The 18,406-nt window shown below is 35.7% G+C and overlaps 1 protein-coding gene across 1 annotated transcript in view; it reads right to left on the bottom strand.

Annotated features, from left to right (window-relative positions):
- Positions 1 to 305: 305 nt before the first annotated feature.
- The window catches only part of LOC123545653 (jerky protein homolog-like), a 39,195-nt gene continuing 21,094 nt past the window's right edge, over positions 306 to 18,406 (bottom strand). Inside the window, exons 2-3 of the mRNA XM_053524069.1 lie at positions 956 to 2,548; positions 306 to 323 (exon numbers count right to left, since the gene is read on the bottom strand). Of these exons, the coding sequence (XP_053380044.1) occupies positions 306 to 323; positions 956 to 2,548 (1,611 nt within the window). The remainder of the gene's footprint in view (positions 324 to 955; positions 2,549 to 18,406) is intronic.

Here is an 18,406-nt window from a genome sequence, read left to right as displayed (position 1 = left end):
AAATTTCATTTCCGGAGGAGATAATGATAAAAGATTTTTGCAATAAATAAAAATTTACTAAAATACTGAAACGTATCTGTATAAAGATATTTTTGTGAAATCGTTTTATTCAAAATATTTCATTGTCGCCATGATAACCAGTGTTTGAACATGGTAAGAAAGCGCAGCTCTGAAATGACTCAGAACTACATACATCTAAACTGCCGCTGCAAAATGCATTCTTGAAAATTAATTACTCAGGCAAAGTCACTTCAGTACATATATCCTGTTTTCTCATATTCTCGGGGATTTAAGGACTAAAATTATCACGGGGTTGTTATCAACTATAGCATATAAGTATTTTTATACATAAATATATAGATTAAACCCACAAGTAACACTTGCAATCAACAATAACAAGATAAATCTAACTTATTTACATCATTTTTACCATTATAAAAACTAACCTGCACGATCTGGATCAACTGTGCGCTTTCTCATATTCTCGGGGATTTTGATTGGTTGCTAAGTCTGTGTTGCTACGTGCACCTGGCGTTCTACTGTTAAGTTCAGCGGCATAAAGTTAGGTATCCCCTTTTCAGTGGCGACTTGGTCGGTGCCGTAGGATTGTGTTGTATTATTTTTTTAACGATTAAAAGTGTCTAACAATTTAGCAAAATGTAATTTTTGGGAAAAAACATCAACAAGTTGAAATGGAAATTCAAATTACGAATATTTACATCCAATTAACAAAACCAACAACAAGTTAACAACTATATTTAACTGTTCTAACTTTTAGAAAGTAAGTCTAATTTTTGCAATGAATGCATAGAAATTCACTATGCCGCCTGACAACTCGTTCTTGTGTGCAGAAAATCAGGTGAACCCAGTGGTTGCAGAGGTCGCATTGTGCCCATGTCACGATTTTGATATTTGGGTCCTCGCGCAGTTTCGGGGGCGTGGTTTTCCCGCAAACACAACATGGATTGTCATCCTCTATTTCCTCATCTGAGTCTGTGTCAGTAGCAATGGGTGCTGGAGCGGGTAAATTCATTCCACTAGTGGATGGGCGTGGACTCTGAGGTGGAGGAAACTTCAATTTCTTTGGTACAGGTTTCTGCTTACTCTTTTTTATTGGAGTAACGTTCTCCTTGTCGGCAGCAAATGTTCGTATATCCTCTAAGTAGCCATCTTCCGTTATCGCCCTTCCACCTGGCTTAGGTTTGGCGGACACTTTCCTCTTCTTGCACTGGCACTGATGGAGTTCTGCCTGTGATGCCTGACTACTCTCAAGTTTCAGTCTCAGAAACTCCTCTACTGCATCTTTTCCCGACTTGATTGCAGCTACTTTCTCTAATGGCCTATCTTCTCTGAAGGATTCACAAGGAAATAGCTTCTCTTGATGAACAACGCCTCTGTCCAAAGGTAGTATTCCTGTCTTCCTAAATGCAGCCTGGATATTAACTGGACTCATTGCCTTCAAGTATGCCCTACATGCAAGCTTTGCCATATCATACCGTGTGACAGACTGACCCATATTTCTTTGCATAAAAGTTGCACATTCCTGATAATAGTATGTCTTGAAAGGACCAAAAATTGCTACATCCAGCGGTTGCAAAACGTGAGACGTGTGGGCAGGCAACACAAATAAAACTACATGGCGTTCCTTGGCCCAGTCAATTAAATCTGAGGATATATGTGACGCGTGTCCATCAAACAATAACAGGACTGGCTCTTCTGCTGAACCGCCTCCACCGATATGAGGAAGAAAGTGGTCCTCTAGATACTGTCTAAATATGCTGGCATTAGACCATCCTGAATCAGACATGGCGGCACGTGTTCCCGGGCTTGCTCCCTTCAATAACTCTTCATTAAACCTTTTCCCTTTGAAAATAAGAAAAGGAGGAACCGAGTTACCTATGGCGTTCGCGCATCCAATTAAAGTGGTTGTGGTTGTCCTAGGGGATGTCACTGCCTGAGGTTTACTTCCCGTTGTAGCGATCACATTTGGTGGGCGGTGGTCTGGTTGGAGGCCAGTCTCATCGACGTTGTAAATGAGGTGGGGTTTATTCTGAAGATTGTACTTGTTCATTATCTCCCCTAAGTTGTTGAAATACTTGTCCACTGCTTCTGGTGTGGTGGATTTGGCTCTTGCTGTCTCCAACTTTCTTGGTGCAAGGGAAGCTACACGGTCTTTCCATCGGGAAAGGAATGAATACAACCAGTTATTACTAAGTGGCTTGCTGTCGTTCTTCCGCCCGAGACTACACAGAAGCTCTCCTGCAAGGTGCTGGAACTGTCTGTTTGATATGCCGTACCCTAGTTGGGCCATCACCTCTGCATGTTGGACAAGGGTCTCCTCCTCTTCCATTGACAACGTTGTCTTTGGACCTGACTTGAAAGCATACGGATCTATGGGCCCTCTGGTCCTGTCACGCAAGGTCTGGGCTGGGACCCCAAAACTTCGCGCAGCTTTCTCAACACTCATACCCCTCTCTTTTACTGCCTTGTATGCTGCTGTCTCTGAGTTATACTGACGACTCCGTTTCAATATATGGGAAGGTTTGTTCTGAAAATGATGATATTTTATAGTTTTAAGCAACGTGCCATATAGATGTACGTTAATTTTTAAGTCGCCCATTTAACATATGCCTAAAAGGACCCCATTTGGAAGTTTTGACCTTCAGGTTTAAACCACTAGAATCGCAAACTGGGCCGCCATCTTTCGACTTGACCTTCAGTTCGCTAATAACTGACCTTTGGCCGTTCATATTAATGTTTATATAAATTAAAAACACAGAAAAACATGATAACAAGCGATACAACTTCAGAAATATACAGAACAGACAACAAAGATGTGATGATCAATACACATTTCTTAATTGCTTTTTAATTGGTTTTAGGTACAACAACAGCGGAACAACATTAGTGAACTGCAGTGTACTATGTGCTGTTTACAACAGCAGCTGTGTGCGTCTGCTAATAGAGATTGTCGAGCTGCTTCCTGCGTGTTGTAATGAAAATCTGAAACCGCTGAAATTAGAATTTTGGGGTAAAATTCGTGTTTTTTGTTGTTGAATTTATTAATTTAGGGACTATTATGTTATATTTCATTGGTTTATACCTGCTTTTGTCGCATATCTGACTGGAAATTTGTGAAAATATAGCGAGGTCGAAAAACTTGACAAGTTACCGGACAGCACTGAACTTCACGAGCGCTGCTTCGTTCCGTTTTCGTAATCCCCCGAGAATATGAGAATCCCCGAGAATATGAGAAATGGGGATAATATTATATAACCGATACAAATTGTTATATAAACTCCAAAATTCACTTAAAATATTTATGTTATTTTTGAGAAAAGATCTCACAAAGAGTTCACAGTCTGTATAATATTTTTAGGGGCCTCCGTGGCCGAGTGGTTAGAGTCGTTGGCTTCAAACCATTTGCCCCTCATCGATGTGGGTTCGAAACCTCATTTGGGGCGTAGAATTCTTCACGTGAGGAAGCCATCCAGCTGGCTTACGGAAGGTCGGTGGTTCTACCGAGGTGCCCGCTCGTGATGAAAGTATGCACGGAGGGGCACCTGGGGTCTTCCTCCACCATTAAAGCTGGAAAGTCGCCATATGACCTAAAATTGTGTCGGTGCGACGTTAAACCCAACAAAATATAATATTTTTAAGGAATTTTTTTATCATCTGCTCTTACTGTATAATTTACCTTATGTCACAGAAAAAAGTATACACGTCACGGGTCTCCATGCCTTTTTTGCTGCGGTATTAAGATGAATTACCTTTATTATTGTTTTGAAAAGAAAAAAGAAAAAAAAAACACTCTACATGTTATTACTTTTTTTTAATTGTATGCGATATTTACAAATAATTCTATTGTCAATCAAACTTGTAAACAGGTACTTGATCTATCAAAGAAAGCCTGCCATTGGCGGAATAACGTATATGGCACTATAGGATATCACCAGTTATTAAATACTTTACTTCTAAACCATATTTTCCGCATTCCCTACCTTCTTGGACTATCATTGCTTTGTCCTTGACATAACAAATTAATGTTTGTGCTGATTTTGTACAGAGTTATATTAGGATTATCTACTTTCACTTTAAATTGTTTTCCTTTTTGGTTTTAGATAACCCCATCTGTATACATTTTTGAGTACGATGGAGAGAAGCATACACACACTGCCTTGAAACATGTGATTGACGTCTTTCAAGATCAGGTAAAATATCTTCTTTAGTTAGATAACCAATGGTATTTCTACCTGATGTATATGATTTGGTCATGAAATCAAGCTTCCAACCTCTATTTGATTGTCTTTATCTTGTAGATTTTACCATTGTATGTAATAAATTCAAAACGTTATAAGACGGTGATAAATTTCATTAAACTGGTAATTGTACAATGCTTATCTTTTTATTGTCAAGATTATAGATATTGAACCGACAAGACTATACAAAAATGCCATAAAACCAGTACATGGAGACAATGGATACCGTGGAACAGTAAGTTACTTTGACTTTACTATTGTCAAACTTGATATAAATAATCCAACGCATCATAAAACTGTATCAGTTCAAATACTGCCGTAACAGCAGCCCTTTTAAGAACGTATTATCTATTTGTCGGATCGCCAAAAATTGCCTTGTACAGAAATAATGAGACAAATTCAACAAAAAAAAAAAACATTTTTTTTCATGTTTTACTTTTGTATTCGAACAGCACTTTTGCTTAAGATATTCACATTATGGCCTGTAATTATTCCAGTATAAATTTCAAACATGATGTTTAGGATTTTGCAACAATTTTAGAACAACTAACGCTTCTCGATTCGATTCATGTGCTTACTATTCTATTACATTTTTTTACGGTTGTTGATAAGATAAATAACATGTATTTTCAAATGCTGCTGTTGAGTCAACTCTGCTTATGTTTCAAAGGTAATTTATCTGGCAACACACCATCTGTGTATTTACATGAAAAATGCTTAGAACTGAAGTGCGGATTCATATTTTATTTTTAGGCTAATCTGGTATGCAGCAAATACTATGGAATGAGTGTAACAAAAGTATGGGAAAGAAATATTACCGGAAAGGGTGTTACAATTGCTGTTAATGATGTTGGAATAAATACTGATATAATCGATCTGGAACGAAATATTGTGAGTTATTTCAACACTATACTTATGTTAGAAAAAGTCTTTAACATTTCAATATTATCTTTAAGATAGGATTAGGAATATTTCCAAACTTTGTAGATATGAGGTTTGGAGGGGGTTACATTTATGGATAAAATACTGAAAATATAGAACACCGTTGGAAAATCAAGGTAATAAGATTACAACAGTTGCATGATTTTTCATGAATAAAGCAGTCCGGCTTTATGAATGAAATCCTATAATTGGTATAAATAGTATCTACTATTTCATGGTGTATTAATCACTCATCATATAGTGAAAGGTGATTAACCTTATACGGGAGAAGGATTTGACACAGCTATATTTATTCACTCTATTGAATGTGTTAAAAGGTAAGGGACAGCACATAGATTATTCCTTTAATAAAAAGTACAATATCTACGTTTGCTGTAAGAACTCACTTAATATTTCGAGAGGAATTTTTGTCATGTAAAACAAATAGGGAAAAGAGGTGGTTGAGAAAGTTAGCGTACTTCTGACATTATTATTCTAACAAATGTACACAGTGTTTTTAGAGTAGGAAAGTCCGTACGTCAAGGTATTGTTTTAAAACAAAACCTCACTGATACCATGGATTATATTACTAATAAGCCTATTTCTAGATTGGTGAAAAAGGTAAGAGACAGCACATAAATCATTCATTTAAACCACCAACATTTCCTACCGGGGCAGACAGAAAATAATGGGAGGAGCTACATTTTGTTACTCAGAAGCAGTAGCTAAAAATAACCATTGTAAACACAGGTAGCTTGTAGCAGACGATCTTTCAAAATACAGAAGAGCATGCAACTTACTTGCTGTTTTCAGTTGTAAAAGTTATTAATCCAATTTTTGTAAATATTTTCTTTAAAATCACTAGTTTTTCTTTTCTTCACAGATACTTGATAAGTTTTGTGGGATTTCTTTTATAAGACATTGTTTTATAGGAAGTAGATTCCCTATCAATGTTATCATTCCAGTCAACAAAGCAAAAGTTATTCTCATTTGATATGTTGTTTCGTTTAAGAAATTATTTAATTAAATCCAAATTAATCAAGATGAATGTAACACTAGGACTGCGAAACATAGTGTCAAGACATGAAATGAAAATTTGGCGGAATTTTCGGAGGCCTGTTTCAGTCAATGTATTATCAAGAAAGTCAAGATAATAGGCAATTAGGGAGGACTGTCAAAACAATACACATTCATGGCATCAAATTTACTGATAAGTTTGTGGCAGTTTGCAACTGGACTTTCATACCAGATTATTCCCAAATTCAATTGAAAATAATGCATTGAGTGGGGAAAATGGAAAATAGTTACTGTGAAACAGAACAGTCAGAAATTACAATTTATTTATCTAACACAAGCTTCAGTAAATAAACACTTATGTTCTACATGTACTAGTTATATAATAAGTATTTATTCACTTCATGCACATAACAAGTGTAAATCATTTTCTGAGATAAACACAAAGATGATAAAAAGCAGGTAAACAGAGGTGACTGTGAATGTTGTGAATAATCTTCTGCTGCAGTAGTTTTGTTGATAAACAAAGCCACGTGCTTATTCTGTTTACATTTCTCTGCTCTCTGAGGTTATGACCTCTAAGCCCCTCCCGGGAAATTCAAATTTTTGACAGTTGAGATTTTAAAAAAAATCTATAAGTATACTTTCTTGACATTATTTGAAAAAATTAAATGCACCAATAGAAATGATACATATCAAAGTACAAATGTGCATGTTTTAATTTTTTTTTCATTCAGGAGTTCTTTCAGGATTTCAAAAAAGGGTTCTCTGATGTTTACCATGCATATTTTATGTAGAAACCTGCCCCAGTGCCATCTTCCTGCTTTTATATCTCAGTTGGGGGTTTAAGGAAATAATACAATATCTACGTTTGATGTAAGAACTGACTTAATATTTGAAATAAAGGAGTAGAACCGGTATTTCGAGGGACATTGGCAATTCCATAAAAACATTTAGTATAAAAGGTAATTGAGAAAGTTAGCATACTTCTGACATTATTAAACAAATTTACACAAGATGCTTTAGAGTAGGAACATCAGTTCTTGAGAGTATTGTTTAAAAACAAAAATTCCTGGTACATGTACCATGGATAATATTACTAATGAGCCTATTTCTAGATTACTGAAAAAAGCCACATGAAAAAAATAATGTTTTATCAATCCAGTTTCATCACGGTTACAAAGAATGCACTTCCTGTCATAGACTGGGGTAACATCCAGTCTACGAGTTTCAATTGCTAGTCTGTGATTGGCAGTCCTGAGTTTAAAGGGGGAGATATAGTCTTATTGACAAAGAAAACTCATAAATATTTGCCCCTTATTTGATCGATTAATTTGCTCGAACCAAGATTGTCTAAATTGGTCTATCAAAAACTTATTCACCTGCTTATGAATACTTACTTGAGTGTAATTGTTTTATTAATCCACATTTCTGGACGTCCAACATCATTTAATATACGTTTGAACTTCGCTCAACCAGTAATATTTATAATTGGTGTCATTTAACATGTAACTTTACATTTTAAAAAATATTCTATTATGTTTATCCGCAAGTATTCTCGGTCAAAAGGAAATAATACGCGTTGGGATTAAAATGAAGATCGAGTAAATCATTGGTGAGTTTTTTTCCTAGCTTTGATAGCTTTTCTTAAGAAAGTATTGTGGACCTTTTCGATTATTTGAAGATTTTCAAAGGCCCAAATTTCTGCCCCTTATGTAAGTTTTGGTATAACAATACGATCGAATAATTCAATTGTAAGATAAACTGGTAAACTTGGATTTCATACACAAGAGGTACTTTGGTAGCTTTTTCAACAACATGTTTACGTGTTGAAAGGAAAGACCCATTACTTGAAAATCAGTGGTACTTATATGCGACTTCAATGTTTTGTCCTGTAAAATGGAAATTGTAGTTACATGTATTTAATACTCTAGCTACGAATACAATCATTTTTGTTTGTTCAAATTTACATTAAGACGCAATTCGCTACAATAATCACAAACAGTATTTAAACAATTCTGAAAATCAAATACAAGAATGATATTATCTGCATAATTTAAACCATAAGTTTATGTCAAGTAGACTTTTTAACTCTATGCCCATGATTCGGCTGCATGTAGGAGCCAAGATCAGTCAAAAATGAGGAAAAAGTGCCGAACAAATTTTTTCGCCTTGTCTGACACAGATTTTTGAACAGAAAAACAATGAAAATTCTCCATTACGTAAAAAAAAAGAACACTACTTTATGTTTTGGTACATAAGTAGTATAGGCCGATATAATGTTTAACAGCAGTAACTTTCACTTACAAAATTGTCAAGGGTTCATTTCTCTTGTTAATATATTTCCAAGCCTCAGTTAACTAACTTCTGTTGAATTCCTAGTTAGAAATGCTCACCTACCCTAAAACTTAAAGGTACCACTTCACAGTAACTGTACGCCTTTAAGGTGATAACAGAGGAAGTAACTAGAGCTATCACTAAAGGTGATGAATGTACCCCCCGCATGCACTGACACAGTACATTTCAATTTGACGCACACAAGATTGCATAATTATGTGGACTGTATGTATATAGACTGTATGTATACAGTATAGTAACAAAAAACAAAGTCCCATAACTATGCAGGATATTTATCTAAAAGAATGTAACATGCACCATGCACAACTAGGGTTGGTACTGATCACTTGTGTGAAGTTTCATTAAATTGTGTGTAAGGGTTTGGTAGATTAGGCACGCACAAGATTGCATATGCAGACTGTATGTACATAGTATGTTAACAAGAAACAAAGTCCCATAACTCTGCAATTTTTGTCGCTGAAAGAACCTAACATGCCCCATGCACAACTACTGTTGTTACTGATCACTTGTGTGAAGTTTCATTAAATTGTGTCAAGGGGATGAGGAGAGATGGTGCGCACAAGATTGTGTCTATGTATATACTATATAGTAATGTAACAAAAAAACAAAGTCCCATAACTCTGCAAATTTTTTTTTCTGAAAGAACCTAACATGCCACATGCACAACTACTGTTGTTACTGATCACTTGTGTGAAGTTTCATTAAATTGTGTCAAGGGGATGAGGAGAGATGGTGCGCACAAGATTGTGTCTATGTATATAGTATAGTAACAAAAAAAACAAAGTCCCATAACTCTGCAAATTTTTTTTCTGAAAAAAACCTAACATGCCACCATGCACAACTACTTTTGGGTTTACTGATCACTTGTGTGAAGTTTCATTAAATTGTGTCAAGGGGATGAGGAGAGATGGTGCGCACAAGATTGTGTCTATGTATATAGTATAGTAAAAAAAAAAACAAAGTCCCATAACTGTGCAAATTTTTTTTCTAAAAGAACCTAACATGCCCCATGCACAACTACTGTTGGTACTGATCACTTGTGTGAAGTTTCATTAAATTCTGTCAAGGGGATAAGGAGAGATGGTGCGCACAAGATTGCGTCTACGGACAGACGGCCAGACGAACAGACAGACAGACAGACAGACAGACAACCTGAAACCAGTATACCCCCCCCCCTTACAACTTTGTTGTCGGGGGGTACAATAACAAACGAAACTGAAGAAAACAAGTACTTACAGTTTGGGTACAGGGGCCATTTTAAAACCCAAAGGGACTAAACTTCCAACCCCAGCTTAAGAGAATTGACAAACCATCTTTTTGAAAGGTTTTTTCGCATAAAAATTAAAAACTTCCACAGACTGATTTCATCTCTTCCGAAACTTTTTCGTTCCCAAATTCCCTGTAAAAAAATATTTAACTGATACATTTTCTGAAAAACAAGTAATTGACACATTTATACAGAAGTGATTATAATTGTTCACTTCCAAAATTGTCAAAAAATTTATTTTTCCTATTAATGAAATGGTAATTAAATCTAAAAAAAAAGAAAAAAAAAAAATTCAAAGCTATATCCCTTTCTAATTAATGCTGTATTTTCCTATGACTTGCACGAAAAAATTTTAAAAAACCAGGAATTTTCAAAGCCCCAAAAGGGGTTGCAAAAATTTTTGGCCAAAATGCATGAAAAATAGGGTTACTTTTTCCTACCCAACTATTTTTAAATAACCCCGAAGACAAATGGGATTTTTTAAATTTAAATATCTGCATGTAAAACTTTAACCAAATTTTTCAAAGCCCCAAAAGGGGGCAAATTTCCCCAAAAATACATTTAGATTTTATGGGACTTGACCGAGGGGGGATATTGGGGGTAAGAAATTTGCCCCCAAAACCCCGTTCATTTTTTTTCGAAAATTTGGGTGAATCTAGACGGATGGATGGTTTCCCTTTTCCCGATTCTCTTTAACTTCTGTTCCCCTGGGGAAAGTTTTTTAAGACCCCGATCGATTTCAGGGAAAGCTAGGAAAATCGGACGATTCAAGCACTTTTTTTATTTTACACAGTAACTTTCGCCGGGGGGCCGGGAAAACCTTAGTTTCTATGAACATCAAAAATGACCAGTTGAATAAAAATGCCGTTAATATATATCTATCTATTTTTTTTAAAAAAACAACCCGGCCAAAGGGCGAAACGTCGCCTGCCACTAATTAGGGGAAACCCTGGGGGAGTTCATAGAAATGGCAAAAAAAATCTTTAAAAAAATCCATTTTAAAAAATGCCGGGAAAGTGTAAATGAATAATTGCGTAAATTTTAGCATTTTATCCTGTGACTTTTTAAGCCGTCGATTCAATTTTTTTCTATGATAAAAACGAAAAAAAACCCAGTTTTAGGCCACAAAATTTTTGAGTGGGCAACAACCACCATTTTTTTGTTTTTTTTTTGGTTTTAAAGGAAAATTATTTTTTTGGGAAACTCTTATATGTGTATGAAAGCCCAAAAAAATTTTTTTTTTGAACTTCTATTGGTGTTAAAAAGTGACAGCCCAAGTTTTGACATGAAAAAACCTTTTTTAAATTTTTGGAAGAAAAAAGGGGCCGTGGGCTAACTGAAAAATTTTTTGGTCCTAAATATAAAAAATTTAAATAAATTTTATGATTTATGTATAAAAAAGGGAAAGGGTTTCCCCAATTTCTTTAGAGATTTTATGCAGCCTTTCCAAAAAAAAATAAAAATGAAATTTTAGCCCCATTCAAATACACATGGTTTTTCACTTTCGAAAAAAAAGTGTAAAATTTTCCAATCCCAAACTTTCCCCCCCGTAAAAATCATACAGTAAACCTAAATACCTTCTAGTATGCAACAAAATAAGCTGGGTTTTAAAAAAACCCCTTTTTTCAAGCTTTTAAACCTTTTTTTTTTTGGGGGGGGGGGGGGGGGGGGGGGGGGGGGGGTGGGGGGGGGGGGGGGGGGGGGAGGGGGTCAAAATTTGTTTGAAATCGGGTGTTGCAAGGAATCTTGCTTGTGGGTTTTTGCGTTTTATATTAAAATTGAAAAAAAAGGGTAAATGAATGAAATTTTTATTCATTTGATTAGAATTAGTATAATTATTGCTGCCCCCCAAATAGTTTGGGGTTTTTTTAGATAAATAAAGTTGATTTTGAAACCACTAGCTTCCTTTTTTACTGGGAGCGGTTTTTCCCTTGGATTGGGGAGATATCACTATAATCCGAGCCCAAAACACTGAGACCTGGGTATCAACAGAAAAATAAAGTCCCTTTCACTGTGACTGTACAAACATTCAAACGCGAAAAGGCTTGATTGAAATTTTATTAAAAAAAAAAGACTTTTCCTTAATTAATAAAAACAAATTTATTTCCCCAAAAAACCTTAAAGGTGTTTTAGGGAGCAGGAAAAAACCTCTTTTTAGTACCATATCAGGCCCTTTCCCCCGCCGCATAAGGCCCGCGCTACCGCGGGGCTTAAAAAAACGAAATACAGCTTCCCCCACGCTAATTATCCCGCGCGGGGGAATAAACCCCTCCTGATTTTAATTTTTTTTTTAAAATAAAATTAAAAAAAATTTTACATCAGAAAGGGGAAACCCCCCCCAAACCACCCCCCCCCATTCCCCCCCCCCCCCCCCCCCCCCCAGCAAAAAAATCCTGGGCCGGGACGGGTATGAACAATTTTGGGAAAAAAACTTTTGCCCGTTAAAAAAGCGGGTGATTAAATATTTTTAAACATATACAAATTGTGAACAAATAACAATTACACGAAAAACAAGAGAATTCCCTTTAAATAAAAGTAACCCAAAGTCACTGTTTAAAAGTCATTTAATAAGCATCTTTTTTATAAAAATTTTTTTCCCCCCCGAAATGTCAAAAAATGCCCCAAAATGCCACGGACATACCTAATTTGCAGGGAATATTCACAAAAAAATTTTACTGCCCACCCGCGATTGATTTTATACTAGTTCATGTTTATTTGCAGGGAAGACCAATGATCGCGACATGATCACAAGAAGAACTTTAAAAATTTTTTTAGTTTTTTGAAAAGAGCAGGTAACTATAAAAAATTTTTAACATCTGTCAAGGGCACAGAAGAGTCTTATTATTTTTCGTTACAACCAGTTTTTTTGGACCTGTCCCCAGAGGGGAAAAAGGGATGCATTACAAACATTTTTTAAATGTTTTAAAAGGAGATTCTTAGAGGTGAAGGAAAAATTTTTTAATTTTTGGCAATCAGAAAAATTTTTGTTTTAAAATCAACTCGTATGTCTGAATAAACATAAGGAATTTTGAAAATGAAATAGATGCTTAAACTTTTGCAGAGCTGTATCAGAATAGCTAAAAGGAAATACAATAATGACAATTTCAACTTCATAAGTTTGATAAGTAAGTTGTACAACAAGGCAGTCTGAAAGACAGCTATATCCCCCGCCATTGTATGGATAATGAAAGGGTTGATTGTATTGTGTGGAGCTATTAAACATTCGAGTTGTGACCTTGACCTTAAGCTGACAGAGGTGAATTTTGAATTCAGCACATTGCCTTGATATTAAAGGGGAATATTACAGCCAAGTCGTATAAAAAATCTTCATGGGGTTAATGAGATAAAGAGCAGACATAAAATGCACAGATCAAACCTTTGACGCTGAGGTCTGATCTTGACCTTGAGCAAACATGGCCGACTCATTAGTTCTGCACATCATCTTAATGAGGTGATCAATTGCTCTATGTTTCATGAAAATCCTTCACAGGGTTTAGGAGATACAGAGCGAACACAAAATGGAAGGCTCAAACATTTGACCCAGTTCTGTGACCTTGACCTTAAGCCGACATGGCTGACTCGTAAGTTCTCACATCGTTTTGATGAGGTGATCATTTGACCCAAGTTTCTTGAAATTCCTTCAAGGGGTTTAGGAGATACAGAGCGGACACAAAATGGAAGGCTCAAACATTTGAGTTGTGACCTTGACCTTGAGCCGACATGGCTGACTCATGAGTTCTGCACATTGTCTTGATGAGGTGATCATTTGACCCAAGTTTCATGGTTATCCTTCTAGGGGTTTAGGAGATACAGAGCGGACACGAAATGGAGGCTCAAACCTTTGACCTTCAGTTGTGACCTTGACCTTGAGCCAACAGGGCTGACTCATAGATTCTGCACATCGTTTTGATGAGGTGATCATTTTGCTCAAGTTTCATAAAAATCCTTCAAGGGGTTTAGGAGATACAGATCTCAAATCTTTTACCTTGAGTTGTGCCCTTGACCTTGAGTTGACATGGCTGACTCATAAATTCTTGATGAGGTGATCATTTGACCTTAGTTTGATGAAAATCCTTCAAGGGGTTTAGGAAATACAGAGCGGACACAAAATGGAAGGCTAAAACATTTGACCCTAAGTTGTGACCTTGACCTTGAGCAGGCATGGCTGACTCATGAGTTCTGTACATCGTCTTGGTGAGGTGATCATTTGAACCAGGTTTCATATGAATCCTTCAAGGGGATTAGGAGATACAGAGCGGACACAAATGGAAGGCTCAAACCTTTGACCCTGAGTTGTGACCTTGACCTTGAGCCAACATGATTGGCTTATAAGTTCTGCACATTGTCTTGATGAGGTGATTATTTGACCAAAGTTTCATGAAAATCCTTCAAGGGGTTTAGGAGATACAGAGCAGACACAAAATGGAAGGCTCAAATATTTGACCCCAAGTTGTGACCTTGACCTTGAGCAAGCATGGCCGACTCATGAGTTCTGCACACAGTCTTGATGAGGTGGTCATTTGACCCAAGTTTTATAAAATTCCTTCAAGGGGTTTAAGAGACATAGACGGGACATGAAATGTAAGGCTTAAACATTTGACCTTGAGTTGTGACCTTCACCTTGAGCCAACATGGCTGACTCATGAGGTCTGCACATAGTCTTGATGAGGTTATCATTTGACCCAAGTTTCATGAAAATCCTTCAAGGGGTTAGGAGATATGGAACGGACACGAAAGTGTTACGGACGGACGGAGACCATTCCTATAACACCCCCCACCCCTCCACACACACACACACAACACCACCACCACCACCACTCATTGCGGGAGATTGATAAATTTAATCCCTGATACCTGTTAATTTATTTGTTTTCGCACTTTTTCTGTATACCGAATGAGATATACTATCAAACTAAGAACGTGGTCTTCTGATTTTTTAGAAGAATACACTTTTTCCTTGTGCGTAATAAGCATCCACATAACTTTTCCGAACCACAACGGGTTGCACATCAGTACAAATATGGACAGTACAATGTATTGTTTTTTATTCCAAAATCTACATTTAAATCGATACAAACGAATAATTCTGGGCAAGTTGATGGACTGTAACGATTCCTGATTGAGGCATTGCTTTATTTCATATTAGCTTTGATAGTAACAGAGATATTTGACTTAATCAAAAACTTTAACCAAAAATTCTAAGTTAAAAAAGGGCATAACTCTGTCAAAATTCAAATCAGAGTTATGGGGATTGTTTCTCCTGGTGTGGACTTTGATAGTAAATAACTACTTTAAGTTTCAAGTTAATAGCTTTAATATAACAAAGATATTTGACTTGATCAAAAACTTTAACCAAAAATTCTATGTTAAAAAGGGGCATACCTCTGTCAAAATTCAAACAGAGTTATGAGGATTGTTTCTCCTGGTAAAGACTATGATAGTAAATGGCTTTGATAGTAACAGAGATGTTTGACTTTATCAAAAACTTTAACCAACTGTGATGCCAACGCTGACGCTGGGGCAAGTGCAATAGCTCTATTTTTTCTTTGAAAAGTCGAGCTAAAAATCATATTTTGGGTCAGGCAAAAAAAAAAATGGGTACATTTTGACTTTCACATGTGGGTAGTATACATTTTGACTTCATGTGGGTACATTTTTACTCTTTTTTTTACGTTGTGACCTGCACCCGGCCAAACATATAGGGTAGGTCAGGATACCAGGAACATTTTTTTATGATTTAAATTACCTCTCATAGCAAAGTTTCACTAATTTCTACGCAACACGTTAACATCAGACTTCAAGTTAAACATTTTGAAAATTCCTATAATCTATTTGTAAGATCAGTTGATCTAATTTGCTGAACTTCATCACAAAGTATTCCCAGTCTGAAGCTTACTGTTTTCTAAAATTCCTCAGGAAACCAGAAATTTTTCAAGTGCTACATTTTCACAGCTAGTGTCTGTGAACATTCCATGAACATTCTGAAACATGTCCAGAGTGATTTCCAGAGATGTCCATGGAAATTCTTCACAAACACTCTAGACATGTTATATAACAGGTAACTTTTCATTGAAAATACCTACTTTCCATTGAAGTTTTGCATTTGTCCGCAGTTTTTCCATAGTTACTCTGTAATATCTACAGCCATGAAAACAATCAAAATTTAAATATTATATTGTGCAGAATAACAGATAAGTTTTCAGAGTGAATTGGTTATTACCCCATAGTTTTAGTTTGAAAACAGAATTTGGTACTCTTAAAAACACATACCCTACAATCCCCAGATTCAAATTTGGCCTAAAGATCATTCTTAACAATTTAAGTTTCATGAAGATAGGGTCATAACTGTGACCTCTACAGTGTTAACAAGCTTTTCTTTTGATTTGACTGGGTGATCTATTTTTTACCCCACATGACCCAGTTTTGGATTTGACCTAGAGATCATCAAGACAAACATTCTAACCAGGTTTCATGAAAATACAGTCATAAATCATCAGAGGCCTCTAGAGTGTTGTGGAGCTTTTCCTTTTATTTAAACGGGTGACCTAGTTTTTGACCCCCGCATGACCCAGTTTTAAACTTGGCCTAGCAATCATTAAGATAAACATTCTGACCAAGTTTCATGAAGATAGTGTCATAAATGTGGACTCTAGATTGTTAAAAAGCTTTTCCTTGGATTTGACTGGGTGACCTATTTTTGACCCCACATGACCCAGTTTTGAACTTGACCTAGAGATCATCAATAAAAAACATTCTGATCAGGTTTCATGAAGACAGAGCCATAAATGAGGCCTATAGAATGTTAACAAACTTTTTCCTTTGGTTTGAATGGGTGACCTAGTTTTTGACTCCGTATGACCCAGTTTCTAACTTGCCCTAGCAATCCCATTCATACCCCATTCTGCTCTTATGCCTATACATTGTAATAGATTTTGTTTCTCTTCTTCTTCAAAGTTCTTCTTTTATAGTTATCGCAAACGCTCAATATGATACATTATGGACATGCTTTGGGGCCACGGTTGGGGTTAGAGAAAGTAAAACAGGCTTGTAACATTGCCCGATCGGGCTTATGACACAAAAAGTAATATTTCTTGAAAAATAATGAAGATATTTCTTTCAAACTTGGTCCATTTGTTAAGCATAACAAATGATACAAATTAGAATAAAAATAACTTGGTTGCCTTCAGTTTTGGTAGAATTATTTCCCCTTTTCAGATTTTTATGACGCATAATCTTTGAAGTCCAAAAAAACAATGTTCTAATGCTAAGTTTAAAACAAAAAAGGGTTAAATGGCTTTCTAATACTCTAAATCATTGCGCTAGTACATGAATGTAAGCATTTTACTCTGCTTTCACTTACAACATTATAGAGAAATGTTAGTCCTAAAAAAATTGCTCATACATCTGCACTAGAAACAAAGTATTTACCCTAAATATATAGAATAAAGGTATTGACGCTCAAGTTTGGAGCACTAGAAAGCCATTGAACCCTTTTCTGTTTTAAACATTGCATTAAAACATAATATTTTTGGACCTCAAAAATTATGCATCATAAAAATCTGAAAAAGGGAAGTATAATTCTAACTAAACTGAAGGCAACAAAGTTATTTCTATCTTGATAAGCATTATATGTAATGCTTAATAAATGGACCAAGTTTGAAAGAAATATCTTCATTATTTGTCAAGAAATATTACTTTTTGTCATAAGCCCGATAGGGCAATGTTACCAGCCTGTAAAAGACTGTAAGGTGCTTCCTAACAGTTAAGGTAAAAAGAAGGTGCAAAAACCTAACAATGGCCTTGAAATTTTTCAGAATTGCACTTAATTGTTTGATAAAATCATGTATACTGGTAATTCCCTATACAGCCTGTATTTTGCAGTGAAATTATCCTAAGGTGGACAATGTGGTCCTAATTGTGGTCCCTATTATTAATTCTTAAATTCATAAAGGTAAGCAATACCCTGAATTTCCCATGAAACATGTTTCTTTCATACCTAGATTTTGACCATATTTTACCCATAAATTCTATAGCCAGTAAATCTGGTAAAGCCATTGGGAGACAAAAGTAAAATATGATTGTAACACATACCTTTATTTTTCCTATTAGACTGATGCAACAATCCCAAATGTAATTAAGTCCATTTTATTAATTTATCAAAAAATACTAAATAAAAAAAAACAACATTTATGCACAACAAGTAGAGAAGTAAAGTTTGTGTACACTGTAAGTCATGAATAAGTCATGAAAATTTTAACACATAACTGTTCATTTATTGGTCATCCATACAAATGGTACAAAGTATGTCCAGAGGGTACATAATAGCAGCTAGACTGGATGAATAATAACTATTATAAATATAATATGAAAGCCCTACCCCTACAAATGTGAAACCAAAATTTATAGTCTTGTTTAGCGCCAACCTGTACTGTGTTGGTGCATTGTAAAACCCAAATAAATAAATAAACTACCCCTACAAAACCCAAATAAATCAATAAACTACCCCTACAAAACCCAAATAGATAAATAAACTACCCCTACAAAACCCAAATAAATAAATAAGCTACCCCTACAAAACCCAAATAGT

Source organism: Mercenaria mercenaria, chromosome 15 (genome assembly GCF_021730395.1).
Source record: "Mercenaria mercenaria strain notata chromosome 15, MADL_Memer_1, whole genome shotgun sequence".
NCBI classification, from domain to species: Eukaryota; Metazoa; Mollusca; class Bivalvia; order Venerida; family Veneridae; genus Mercenaria; species Mercenaria mercenaria.
The sequence above is the reverse complement of the archived record's forward strand: the minus strand, read 5'-3'. Positions and strand labels throughout refer to the sequence as shown.